Source organism: Nematolebias whitei, chromosome 15 (genome assembly GCF_014905685.2).
Source record: "Nematolebias whitei isolate Nwh7 chromosome 15, NemWhi1, whole genome shotgun sequence".
NCBI classification, from domain to species: Eukaryota; Metazoa; Chordata; class Actinopteri; order Cyprinodontiformes; family Rivulidae; genus Nematolebias; species Nematolebias whitei.
In genome coordinates this window covers 25,014,828-25,028,574 of record NC_056512.1, presented here as the reverse complement: position 1 = coordinate 25,028,574, position 13,747 = coordinate 25,014,828, and the positions used below count along the sequence as shown (strand labels likewise).

At 39.4% G+C, this 13,747-nt stretch overlaps 1 protein-coding gene across 1 annotated transcript in view; it reads right to left on the bottom strand.

Moving 5' to 3' along the window:
* The window catches only part of LOC119421115 (NLR family CARD domain-containing protein 3-like), a 24,315-nt gene that overhangs the window by 5,001 nt on the left and 5,567 nt on the right, over positions 1 to 13,747 (bottom strand). The window contains exons 2-10 of the mRNA XM_037688510.1: positions 11,481 to 11,518; positions 11,106 to 11,339; positions 8,915 to 10,796; positions 7,832 to 8,005; positions 3,905 to 4,075; positions 3,022 to 3,195; positions 653 to 826; positions 368 to 541; positions 197 to 246 (exon numbers count right to left, since the gene is read on the bottom strand). Coding sequence (XP_037544438.1) covers positions 197 to 246; positions 368 to 541; positions 653 to 826; positions 3,022 to 3,195; positions 3,905 to 4,075; positions 7,832 to 8,005; positions 8,915 to 10,796; positions 11,106 to 11,339; positions 11,481 to 11,518 — 3,071 coding nt within the window. The remainder of the gene's footprint in view (positions 1 to 196; positions 247 to 367; positions 542 to 652; positions 827 to 3,021; positions 3,196 to 3,904; positions 4,076 to 7,831; positions 8,006 to 8,914; positions 10,797 to 11,105; positions 11,340 to 11,480; positions 11,519 to 13,747) is intronic.

The following is a 13,747-nucleotide window of genomic DNA, read 5'->3' as shown; positions in this document are numbered from 1 at the left end:
GATGGATGGATGGATGGATGGATGGATGGATGGATGGATGGATGGATGGATGGATGGATGGATGGATGGATGGATGGATGGATGGATGGATGGATGGATGGATGGATGGCGTTTGAAAAATATCTTACAAGACCTGTGTGCATCATACCACAGGTCAGATAGTTTACAATTAAACAATAGAAAGTTATAATCTTACACTCTTGTAGCAGCTTCAAGTTAACCCAGCATTCTTCATTGTGGTCCACACTAAGAAATGAGCAGCAGAAACAGAAAAATCACAATCACATACAGTAAGCAGTTTAGAAAACATAATAGTAAATTTAGTGAAATATTCCTTTAACAGTCCTCCGTTAACTGTTAAACACACTTGAGGCATTGCAGACTGCAGTGTGGAGCCCTCTGTTGTTCAGTCAGCAGCTTGACTCCTTCATTTGTCAGGTAATTAAAGCTGAGGTCCAGCTCTTTGAGGACGCAGTGAGCAGATGTCAGAGCTAATGCCAGAGAAGAACATCCATCGACTGTCACTTTACAAAATGACAACCTGGAGAAATGAAACATCACACATTTATACTTGCTAATACATCTGATGGAACTCATGTAAATAAATAATGTTTCAGCCTCCAACATATAAATCTGTTATTTTTATACAAACCCAAGTGTTCTCAAAGTGCAGAATGGAGTCCTCAGCACATTGCAAAGCTCCGTCACTCCAGCATCACACAGATCATTGTAGCTCAGGTCCAGCTTTCTTAAAGATGAAGGTCTGGAGAGGAGTGCTGAGGCAAGGGTCTCACAACCTTTTGCAGTCAGCTTGTTGTGACTAAGGCTGAATAACAAATAAATCTGATCAAATAAAATTGCAGCACATTTATTTGATATTATTTTCTTCAAATTATCAAGTCTTTAAGTAGGTAAGTGCTATGAGTTGTCACCATTGTATGTTCCCATACAATGGCAAAATTGTTTATCTGCATTTAACCCCACTACTGGGATATACCCAGATGGAGCAGTGGGCAGCTATGTAAGCACCTGGGGAGCAGTTAGGGATTAGTCGTCTTGCTCAGGGACACCATGGCATGTGGGAATGGCTGGGAGTTAAACTGTGACTTTCTGGTCCCAAGTTGGCTGCCCTACCGCTACACCACCTCGGACCCATGAAATACCAAATAAGTACTAAATATACTAACTAAATACTAAATGCTTACAAAATAAGTACCGTTATGTCATTTGGTGCTCCATAAATCTTTAAATTACACTGTTCATATTATTGACTGAAGAAATGGCCACAAACAATCCCCTCATCAAGATGTCTTTTTGGTTATTCACATATGGACTAATCAAGCCAAAGGTGAAGGTGCAAAAAAGGGGGGAACATTATCCGTTTCTTTGTTTCAGTTAAAAAATATCTCATGAACTAGACAAAGATTTTATTGAAAGTCTCAGAAAGTAATAACTTGATGTATACAGTATGTACAATTAATTCCTAAACAATATGGCTACCACAGCTAAACCTTAACTAACACAAAAAGATATAATTAAGACTATTTTAAAGATACTTTGATAACATTTGGTGTTAGTATTTGAGAGCCACCTGCAACAAATACACTGATTGCTAACTGATGGTGTGTGGATGAAAAATGATATGATTGCAAAGAATACTGAATACTTGTAGATGAAGAGGTTTTGAACAAGCACTTTCTTGAAGCTGGTTGACTCATGGGTTTAAATCTGCACAAATCACGAGCAAACAAATGAATACAGATATAAACTGCCTGCTTTCTTTGTGCTTCCTTTTGTCACAACTTCTGCAGACTCTGTAAAATGTGTAACTTGCTGTTACATCCACTAATTTCTAGGGGTTCTCTTACTAGAGGACAACAACCTTTCTCCTCTGCTTGTTTACAGGCCTGCTGCCACACCATGCTGCACACCTGGAACCACTTCCTCCTCATCAGTGGACTGCGTAAAAGCTTCAGTGATCCAGTGCTACACCCCCCCCCCCCTTTCTCCTTGGGCATTTCCACTTGATTCTGAGCATTGTAGTGTGGTTGACTTTGAACTCTGTACAAAGCAGTTTAGCAACTCTTGAGTTGATTTATGTTCACTTCTGTGAACAATTCTATTTAAGAAACATTTTGTTTAGATGGGAAGTTTGGTAGAGGTGCTCTGCCATTTTATTTTTAACTAACTTTTCTCCTGTTTTGTGGCCAGCCAAGGAGCCTAGCAATTGTAGTTGTAGTTTTGTTAGATAAGCGGTGATTTTGTTTTCTAGCCATACGGGACATTTTTTTGTTTGGTGTTTTGGTCTTGGAGACCCTGACATTCATGGCTTCCCCTCCTGTCTGTAACGCCCAAAACTCTTACTTGATTAAATTATTATAATGCCAAGTTGGGTTGTTTTCGAGTTATTAGCTTTATGTTAGTTTACAATGTTTGTGTTACACCTTGCACCTTCTAGACTTATTCCAAGGGTTGTAACATTTGCTAAAGCGTTTAATAAATCTTCACAAATAATTACTGACTTCTTCAATTCTTGAGTCTAGCATTATTTCAGAAAATCCACAACACATACAAGATCTGTTCTAAAAGCGTTACTATTGCCATTGTCTATTACAAAAGGGATTTTGCAAAACTGTTCCATAAAATGGCTACAGACTGTTTATCTTTAAGTTGTTACAGGCTTGCTCCTATCACACAGCTACAGTCATCTTTCTTTATTTTTGTCTCTCACATAAGACTGTATACAACATCCTTTACGAGCCTTGACCAAAATGGCTACAACGCAATCATTTATCATCATATGAGGATCTTAGTTTAAAAAGAAAACTGCTATGCTAGCAATTGATCAGTTAGAAAGATTAAAAACACAAAGAAAATAGCTTTGCAGCTTTGTTAGTGTGGTTTATAGACACACAAGCAAACAGACACAGTCTGTATTGTGATTTCTATTGTCCTCTTTTTAATTTAATACGCATACTTATAAAAACTAAAACAATGCTTGTTGTGTAATTGCTGCATTACCTCAGTGCCTCCAGTGTACAGTTTGTGTTCATCAGTGCAGCTGAGAGGATCTCCATTTCAGAGTCTTTAAACTTGGTGAAACTCAGTTCAAGCTCTCGCAGATTAGATGAGTTAGACGTGACTGTTGTCACAATCTCCTTGCAGATATCGCTAATGCCACCGTTTTGGTTTAGCCTTATTGTGGAGAGAGAGAGAGTGAAGTTAAACTGAGCTTCATACACAAATAATGACACAAATAAATGACACAGATCATTCCACCAGTGTTGTAATTAAAACCTAAAACTTTCAGTCCCTTATGGTTGTTTACATTATTAGGGGTGCGCCGATAAATCGGCTGGCTGATTTATCCGCCCTGATTTCCTTAATTTTGGGAGAGTGGAGATCAGCCGATACTTAAATGAGAAACCAATTTTACCAATTTTTTTTTTTTTTTTTTTTTTGGTAGTTTTAACAATTGTCTAAACTTAATTTATATTTCAGAGCACTAAATCGTGGCCAGTTAAAACAAGTTTGTATTGTTTCTAGGATATTGTTCAAGGGTATGTTTTTTTCAATAAAATAAGATTGGGAAATTGAAGGTGCATTGTGACCTAATAACACCTGACAGTGTCGCTTATAAAACAAAATCGGTATCGGCCAAAATCAGAATCAGCAGGTCAGACTTTTTAGAGAGAGGTGATTGGCCAGAAAACTGCAATCAGTGCACCCCTATAAATTATATACAACAGAGAGCTGAGACATATGGAACAGAATCAAAGTATTTTCATTTTTTAGAATTTCAAGAAAAATGTCAGAATTCTAAATATTTCTTCTTTTATTTTTAACCATGGCCCTAATCCTCCAAAAGCAGAATAATTTAGCAGCAGTTCACTCTTGGACTGACCTGAGCTTCTCCAGTTTATGGCTGCTTAGCCCTACAGAAATCACAGACAACAATGGTGATTCCATCAAAACGTCACCACTCAGTTCCAGCTCTTTTAGATTTGGGAGAATGGATTTAATAGCAGATGCAATATTTTCTTGCATTACTCCTGAAGAATTGTCTCCCGAGAGACTGTAAACACATAAGACAAACACTAGAAATTATTTCACAGTCACATTATTATAGATATTCACATTTATTTTTTGAGCAGGGTGGGGGTGCAGTGTGATGTGGTTCAGTGTTTAGAGCAATTGTCCTCTAACAAGAGGCAGTGGTTAATCACATGTTCAAGTATCACTGGACAAGACATTGAACCCCTCAGTGTCTTTGATATGTGCCCTATTGGTGTATGAATGTGACCTAAAGCACTTATTACCGGTAGTCTGTACAGAATGATTCATTGAGTTTAGCTTTGCAGAGATCTAGTAGAGTGCTGTATGAATGTGTGTGTGTATGTGGATGGGTAAATGGGGGCACAGATTGTGTTGCAAAGCTCTTTGGATACCCTGGTTGGCTAGAAAGGTGATATATACAGTGCCGTGTGAAAGTATTTGGCCCCCTTGAACTGTTCAACCTTTTGCCACATTTCAGGCTTCAAACATAAAGATATAAAATTTTAATTTTTTGTGAAGAATCAACAACAAGTGGGACACAATCGTGAAGTAGAATGAAATTTATTGGATGTGTCAAACTTTTTTAACAAATAAAAAACTGAAAAGTGGGGCGTGCAATATTATTCGGCCCCTTTACTTTCAGTGCAGCAAACTCACTCCAGAAGTTCAGTGAGGATCTATGAATGATCCAATGTTGTCCCAAATGACTGATGATGATAAATAGAATCCACCTGTGTGTAATCAAGTCTCCGTATAAATGCACCTGCTCTGTGATAGTCTCAGGGTTCTGTTCAAAGCGCAGAGAGCATCATGAAGACCAAGGAACACACCAGGCAGGTCCGAGATACTGTTGTGGAGAAGTTTAAAGCCAGATTTGGGTACAAAAAGATTTCTCAAGCTTTAAACATCTCAAGGAGCACTGTGCAAGCAATCATATTGAAATGGAAGGAGTATCAGACCACTGCAAATCTACCAAGACCCGGCCGTCCCTCTAAACTTTCATCTCGAACAAGAAGAAGACTGATCAGAGATGCAGCCAAGAGGCCCATGATCACTCTGGATGAACTGCAGAGATCTACAGCTGAGGTGGGAGAGTCTGTCCATAGGACAACAATCAGTCGTACACTGCACAAATCTGGCCTTTATGGAAGAGTGGCAAGAAGAAAGCCATTTCTCAAAGATATCCATAAAAAGTGTTGTTTAAAGTTTGTCACAAGCACCTGGGAGACACACCAAACATGTGGAAGAAGGTGCTCTGGTCAGATGAAACCAAAATCAAACTGTTCGGCCACAATGCAAAACGATATGTTTGGCATAAAAGCAACACAGCTCATCACCCTGAACGCACCATCCCCACTGCCAAGCATGATGGTGGCAACATCATGGTTTGGGCCTGCTTTTCATAGCAGGGACAGGGAAGATGGTCAGAATTGATGGGAAGATGGATGGGGCCAAATACAGAACCATTCTGGAAGAAAACCTGTTTGAGTCTGCAAGAGACCTGAGACTGGGACGGAGATTTATCTTCCAACAAGACAATGATCCAAAACATAAAGCCAAATCTACAATGGAATGGTTCACAAATAAACATATCCAGGTGTTGGAATGGCCAAGTCAAAGTCCAGACCTGAATCCAATCAAGAATCTGTGGAAAGAGCTGAAGACTGCTGTTCACAAACGCTCTCCATCCAACCTCACTGAGCTCGAGCTGTTTTGCAGGAAGAATGGGCAAGAATTTCAGTGTCTCCATGTTCAAAACTGACAGAGACAAACCCCAAGAGACTTGCAGCTGGAACTGCAGCAAAAGGCGGCGCTACAAAGTATTAATGCAAGGGGGCCGAATAATATTGCACGCCCCACTTTTCAGTTTTTTATTTGTTAAAAAAGTTTGACACATCCAATAAATTTCATTCCACTTCACGATTGTGTCCCACTTGTTGTTGATTCTTCCAAAATAATTAAAATTTTATATCTTTATGTTTGAAGTCTGAAATGTGGCAAAAGGTTGAAAAGTTCAAGGGGCCGAATACTTTCGCAAGGCACTGTATCTATAGTCCGTCTACCATTTGTTTTTATGATGTGTTGAATTTTGTCTTACATCAACATTTTACTTTAGTTAACTTTAGTGAGCACTATCCATCCATCCATCCATTATCTTTACCCGTTTGTTCCATTTTGGGTCACGGGGGTCGCTGGTGCCCATGTCCAGCAATCCCTGTGCGAGGGGCGGGGGACACCATGGACGGGTCGCAAGTCCATCACAGGGACACATAGAAACAAACGAGACAAACAACCATTCACTCTCTCACTCACACCTAGGGACAATTTAGAGTTACCAATCAGCCTAACATGCATGTTTTTGGTCTGTGGGAGGAAACCGGAGTACCCGGAGAAAACCCACGCATGCACGGAGAGAACATGCAAACTCCACCCAGAAAGGCCCCTGGACCGGGGTTTGAACCAGGGACCTGCTCGCTGAGAGGTAGCAGCTCTACCAGTTGCGCCACCGTCCTGCCCAAGTGAGCACTAGTAAAAATGTATTCTTGGTTGAAAACTTCTAATAGTAGCACAGTAGAATTTATACCATGCATTTTTTTAAATATAACTTAAACTTAGTTTATGGGATAAACCTCTTAAATCCATTCATCCATCTATTATCTTTACCCATTTCTTCCTTTCCAGGTCACGGGGGTCACTGGTGCCCATATCCAGCAGTCTCTGTGCAAGAGGCGGGGCACACCCTGGACAGATCTCCAGTCCATCACAGGGACACATAGACAAACGAGACAAACAACCATTCACACTCTCACTTACTCCTAGGGACAATTTAGTTACCAATCAGCCTAACATGCATGTTTTTGGTCAGTGGAAGGAAACCGGAGTAACCGGAAAAAACCCACGCATGCACGGAGAGAACATGCAAATTCCTCCCAGAAAGGTCCCCGGCCAGAATTTGATCCAGCGACCTTCTCTTTGAGAGGAAACAGCTCTACCAACTGAGCCACTGTGCTACCCTCTCTTAAATCACTCTTTAAAATGTTTTTAGACATCACCAAATCTTTTAGTTCTCAGTAAAAAAAAAAAAAAAAAACTCAAACGAGTTTCAATAAACTGACACTATGGGATAATATGAATAGTGGTAGGCACTGGTATTGTTTATTTATTTCCTCTAAATCCAAAACAGCAAACCTAAACCTATTACCCTGATGCATGCTCAATAATCCAGGTAGAAAAATCCAAAAAAGTTCAATCTGGTCCTCTGGACATTCAAAAAAACAAAAAACAACACAAAGCAAAAAAATATAGAAACGTTTTGTCTCTCATCCAAGAGACTTCCTCAGTCTGAGGTGCTGTTTTCAGCTCAGTCTCTTAAATAGCACCTTCTCAGAGTGGATCAACCAGTTTGCTGCTGACAACCAAAACAAACTGGTTGATCCACTCTGAGAAGGTGCTATTTAAGAGACTGAGCTGAATACAGCACCTCAGACTGAGGAAGTCTCTCGGATGAGAGACGAAATGTTTCTGTATTTTTTTGCTTTGTGTTGTTTTTTGTTTTTTTGAATGTCCAGAGGACCAGATTGAACTTTTTTGGACTAAACCTATTACATTTGTAAGTCTTTGTTGCAAAAACATTTAAGTATAGAAATGACTATTCAAATCAAGCTGACGGCATCTGTGCAAATTTATCAGCCTTTTAAAATGTTTTCCGTACATAGTTTTAGTGTAAAAAAAAAAAAAAGACAAATACAATAGCCAAAATAAAAGTCTCACTCACCTGAGAGCCTCTAATTTACACTGAGAGTTTTTCAGTCCATCAATCAAGATTTCTGTACCTTTATCAAAGAAGATACAATTTATCAAGTGTAGTTCAGTTAGCACAGAGTGTGGCATCCACAAAGCTGAAGAGATTGTTTCACTTATAGAAGACTCAAAATCAAAACCCGAGATTCTGCAAGAAGCACAAGACACAATGCTTCAAAAATAAGAAACTGTTTTGAAGGCATACAAAAGTTTAGCCATAATTTAACCACCTATTAAAATGCTGTACAGCAGGGGCGTTTTTAGGGTCTTGAAATATTGGGGGCTTTAGCCCAGACCCCTTATTCATCCTTTTCCCTATTAAAAAGTGCCCCTTCAAGTCTGTAGTTCTCAAAATTTCAGACTATTATTGTTATAATTTGTTTATTTAGAATATACAATCACAACTAATTTCTGTCAGCAGTGGAAAATAACATTTATAATCCAAGCCGGGAATTTGATACCATCCCAGGTCATCACCACCCAATTAACGCAAACCACCAAGACTGAGTAAAAATGAGTGCACTTTGTCCCCCATATGTGTACTTGCTTAGCAACGTGGTGGCCATCGATGTCAGAAGCATTTGTAATGTGGAGAGGGGGACACACACTTGTGGGGGGGGGGGGGGGGTCTGGGGGTCCTCCCCCAGAAAATTTTGTATAAAGTAGATGCCATTTCCTGCATTCTGGTGAATTTAAACAAGCTGTTAAACATCTAGTTGTACCTACAAAAGTAACACTTGATTCAATAAGCTCTCAACCTTGACCTCTCTAAGGGACTTTAAACATCTGCTAAGTTCATGGCAAAAATCAATGCAGACATGTTTCTGTTTTTAGTATTTTATATCACTTTATAATGTAGCTGGTTTTGTTTTGTTTTTCAATATAATTTCTTCCATTTACTTTTCATTTTACCAGTATATGTTTGTTTAGCTAAATGTAGTAGGATTGTTAGTCAGATAGTATATAAAAGTCTTCTTTTATTTTAATGAACTACCAGTAAGTAATTACTGTTTGGTTTAACAATGCAAATGCAACCAGTATTGAAAGGCAAACTCACCTTGCTTTTCTGCTGTTCCTCACAGCTGGGACAAGCCTGAAAACACCTTTTCTTGTTGGTCTGTATTTCTTCAGGTTGAATTCTTCAATAGGTGTTTTGGAAATTAGAATTAGGTCGGCCAAAGCTGAGCATTGAACAGGAGAGAGTTGTGTTTCTGGACTTTGATTGGAATTCACAAACTGACTCACACTCTCATATAAGGAACTGTCTTTCAATTCGGTCAAACAGTGAACAAGGTTCAGACATCTATCAGCTGAGCAATCTAATAAATCCATGTCTGTTAGACTTGTCCTTATTTTCTCAACAACTTCAGAGTGTTCTTCTGTTTGCTGAATTAATCCTTGAAGCAGTTCTTGTGTTGACTTCAAAGACATGCCAATGAGGAACCTGAGAAACATGTCCAACTCTCCAGTCTTTCTCAGAGCGGAATTAGCTATTGTAATTTCAATTAGCTCATCCAAAGGTAGATCAATTGGATCTGCATCCAAGATGGCTTTGAGCTCATCCTCAGATCCTTTCAGCAAAAAGGCCTTGAGGTTTTGAGAATCAATAGTTTTACTTGCAAAACTCTTGTAAACAAACAGGGCCGCAAAATATTCTTGAACTGTCAAATGCACAAAGCAATAAAGTTTCTTTGAGTGAAAAACACTCTCCTCTTTGAATATTGATGTACACAATCCACAGTACACTCCAGCTTTCTCTATGTCAAGGCCATATTTTTTCAGATCATCATTAGTGAATACAATTTCACCTCTTTCCAGTTTTTCAAACGCCATTCTACCTAATTTGAAGATGAACTCCTTATTTGACTCAAAGATCTCTGCAATTTCCGAATAAGTCTCGTTGTCATATTTTTCAGTTGCTACCTCCATCTGAATGCAAAAGAAGTGTGTGTACATTTCAACAAGTGTTGTGGGTGTCTTTATGTTTTCTTCTTGACCGTTTCCTATCTTTAAAAGCAAATGCTCCAGAACTTTCGAGGCTATCCAACAGAAAATTGGTATGTGACACATAATGAATAGGCTCCGTGACATTGTAATACTGGTAATAATTTTTTCAGCTATCGCTTTGTCTTCAACTCTTTTCCTGAAGTACTCTAATTTTTGTGGATCATTGAAACCTCTGACCTCTGTCCATAGATAGACGTATTGTTTAGGGACGCGCTGAATTGCTGCAGGTCTTGAAGTTATCCAGACAAGTGTAGAAGGAAGAAGATGTTCCCGGATGAGGTTAATCACCAGAGTATCCACTGATGATGCCTTTGTAGGGTCTGTCAACCTTTTTGTTGTTTTGAATTTCAGTTCAAGTTGGCTTTCATCAAGGCCATCAAAAATGAACAGAATTTTGCAATTAGCTAACATTTTAGCAACTGCTACGTCCTTAAAATCTACATAAAACTCTTTTACAAGTGTCTCAAGGCTTAAATCTTCATCTTTGACCAAATTAAGCTCCCTGAAAGGAAACATGAAAATAAAATCCAGGTCTTGATTGGCTTTCCCATCTAACCAGTCGAGGATAAACTTCTTCACAGAAACAGTTTTTCCAATACCAGCAATGCCCTTTGTCATGACCATCCTGATAGATCTCCCTTTTGTTCTGTCACACCTAGATGGCACATCTTCTGGATTACTTTTAAATATATCATTGCAATGTATTTTAATGCCCTCTGCTGTTTGAGTCCTGAGCTTATCTTCAATCTCCCAAATCTCATGCTGTTTATTAACATGCTCACTCTCTCCTTGTACAATGTGAAGCTCTGTGTAAATTTGATCCAATGTTTTTGATTCCATACGGGCGTTTTCAGGGCCTTCAACATCTAATGTGCATTTTTCTCTTAGATACTCTTTGTACTTTTTAATGGCATTTGTAGAGATAGTTTCAGCTGCAGAAACAGAAATATAAAAGTCACAGTAAAAATAAAAATTGAATTATCATATCAACATTTAAACAATGCATGTAAATTTAAACTGAACATTAAATTTTAAACAGTTTTATTGGATATGGCAAATAATGAACTGCAGCTCTAACAGTGCTTTGTGATTTGCAACTTTGGCTTTAGCAAATAAAATACAGATACATATGATCATTCTTCAAAAGCTGTTTTCTACATTAAAATGTCAAACAAACTAATAAAATGTAAATATATATATATATATATATATATATATATATATATATAAACTTTACATACATGTCTGGATATCAGGCTGAATTTCTCTAAGGATGTTGTAGAAAGCAAATTTTGCTTTTGTAGAAGTAAGAGCACTGTAGACCTCCCTCATTTGATCTTGGCTTGTCCTGGCAGCTCTTATATTGTTGTACATCTCTTTATGGATTACGTGCCTCTCAAGCATCAGGTCAGCTATGGGCATCACTGCAGAGATGCTTTGGATGAGCTCAGCCCTGTTGTTGTCTACCCAAGTAGCTTTTGTAAACGAAAGCAAACACATTAGAGGATTAATTTGGTCAAAATACCATTTTTATACACACTCCTCACATTTTGGATACTTGTGTGTTAGTATTGCATTGTATTTAAGGCTACACTGTATACTTGATTCAAACTCACTTTTGTCTTCTGCACTGGTTGACACAGCATCAGATGCACTGAAAAACACAAAAGCAATTTAACTTAAAGTTACAAACTATAGATGCTGACAGTAATTAACAGTTTTATATTTTTATGTTTATCTTGCGTGTTGTATGTTTAAATTATGTAAAATACAAAAGCACACAATTGGATTTTTGTCAATGTTGTCTGCCTTGTCTGCCACACTGCCTTAAACTGTGGCAGCAAGGTTGTCGGTGCCTCTCAAGGCAGCCATCCTTGAACACAGTGGTGAACACCCCCAGGTGGGAGAGGCCATCAAGCTGAAAAAAGAATCATATCAGGCCATGGTGGCTTGTACGACTCAAGATGCAGCTGACGGGTTGTGGCAGATTCTATTTGAAGTCCTGGCTGTAACTGAGGCAAAAGCTCAAATGTGGGAGAAGTTGGATGAAGCCTTAGACAGAGACTCTTGTTTGAGAAGACTCTGGCAAACTTATCAGGTGGCTGAGAAGGAGAAAACAGCACATTACTATCACTGTGTGTGTGTGGGGGGGGTGGGGGTGGGGGGGGGTTCCCTTCTGAAGTCCATGACCATCTCCTTTGGTTATTCTCCTTGCACCAGCTCTCCAGGTGTTCCACCTCCTGCCTGTTGCTGGACTCATCGTTGTTTGTGATGCATCCCACCACCGCTGTGTCATCTGCAAACTTTACAATGTGACAGCCTGGATGGGTAGCTGCACAATCATACGTGAGCAGAGTAAACAAGAGAGGGCTCAGCACACTCCCTGAGGGGAGCCAGTGCTGAGGGTTATGGTGGAGGAGGAGAAGTTGTAGATCGTCACAGACTGTGGTCTGTTTGTTAAGAAGACTAGGATCCAGTTGCAAATGGAGGGGCTTAGTCCTAGTGTGAGTAGTTTGTCCTTCAGGGTTTGGGGGGATCATGGTATTGAAGGCAGATGGGAAGTTCACAAAGAGCATATGACGTAGGAGTCCTTCTGCTCCAGGTGGGTGACAGCAGTGTGGACCACAGAGGAGATGAGGTTTTCTGTTGATTGATTCTCACGGTATGCGTACTAGTGAGGGTCCTTGTTAATGTTGATGGTTGTTCTGATGTGAGTCATGACCAGTTTTTCGAAGCATTTAGCGACTATCGGGGCGAGGTCTAGTGGCCAATAGTCATTCAGACCAGTCACTATAGAGCTCTTTGGAACTGGGATGATGACTGCATTCTTCAGGCAGGTGAGAACTGTTGCTAGGGTGAGTGAGGAGTTAAAGATGTCGGTCAGCACCTGGCAGAGCTAGTCAGGACAATCTTTCAGCACCTTCCCGGGGATGTCGTATGGGCCAGTTGCTTTGTGAGGATTAATCCTCCTGAAAGTACTTCTCACTTCAGCTGAGGTCATGCTGAGAAGCACTTCTTCCAGTGGAGAGGTGAGTCTGGTGCTGGGTGGTCTGTTCAGGTCTTCAAAGCATGCGTAGAACTTGTTGAGGGCATCAGGCAGTGATCGGTCTCTAGAGCATTGTTCATTTCTGCCTTTATAATCTGTTATACACTTAATGCATGCAAAACAATCTTTCAGTATGGGGCCACTATTCACTATTTGTTCAGTGCCCTGATATTACTTCTGTTGTGACTTGGCATTATATAAATAAATTGAAAAGAATTGAACTGAATTGATCCAACAATTTTTCAGTCAGGTCATCTAGACAGTTTCTTTTTTTTTGCTGAAACGTTTCACCTTCCATCCAGAAGGCTTCATTAGTCAAAGAAGCACACAACACAAAACTGATTCTTCCCCGAAACAGCTTACTCCAAAGTGGAACAAACTAGTTATGTTGGTGCTAAGATGGTGTCTTTGGCAGGCACCCTCCTGTGGTGCCGGCCCTCTTTCTCGTCGACAGTCATGTCAAACTGGTTCAACACCAAAAAAGTCCATGCTCAATAATCCAGGTATACAATCCAACAATTTTCAGTCAGGTCATCTGGACAGTTTCTTTTTTTTTTTTTTTTGCTGAAATGTTTCACCTTCACTGTATCACAAGCTACAGTACATATGTCATTGTGCAAAACGTCATTATTTTAATGTGAACAAAATGTTGTGTCCGAAAGGTGTATACGTCTCATTTCTTCCAGAGCAGGACCCTCAACTAGGCTACAACTGGACCCTCACGCAAGTCAAGTCAACTTTATTTATAGATCACATTTAAAACAGAACCTGTTATTAAAGTGCTTAACAACAACAAAAACAATCAATGAGAGTAAAATTAAAGAGAAAAAAAAATAT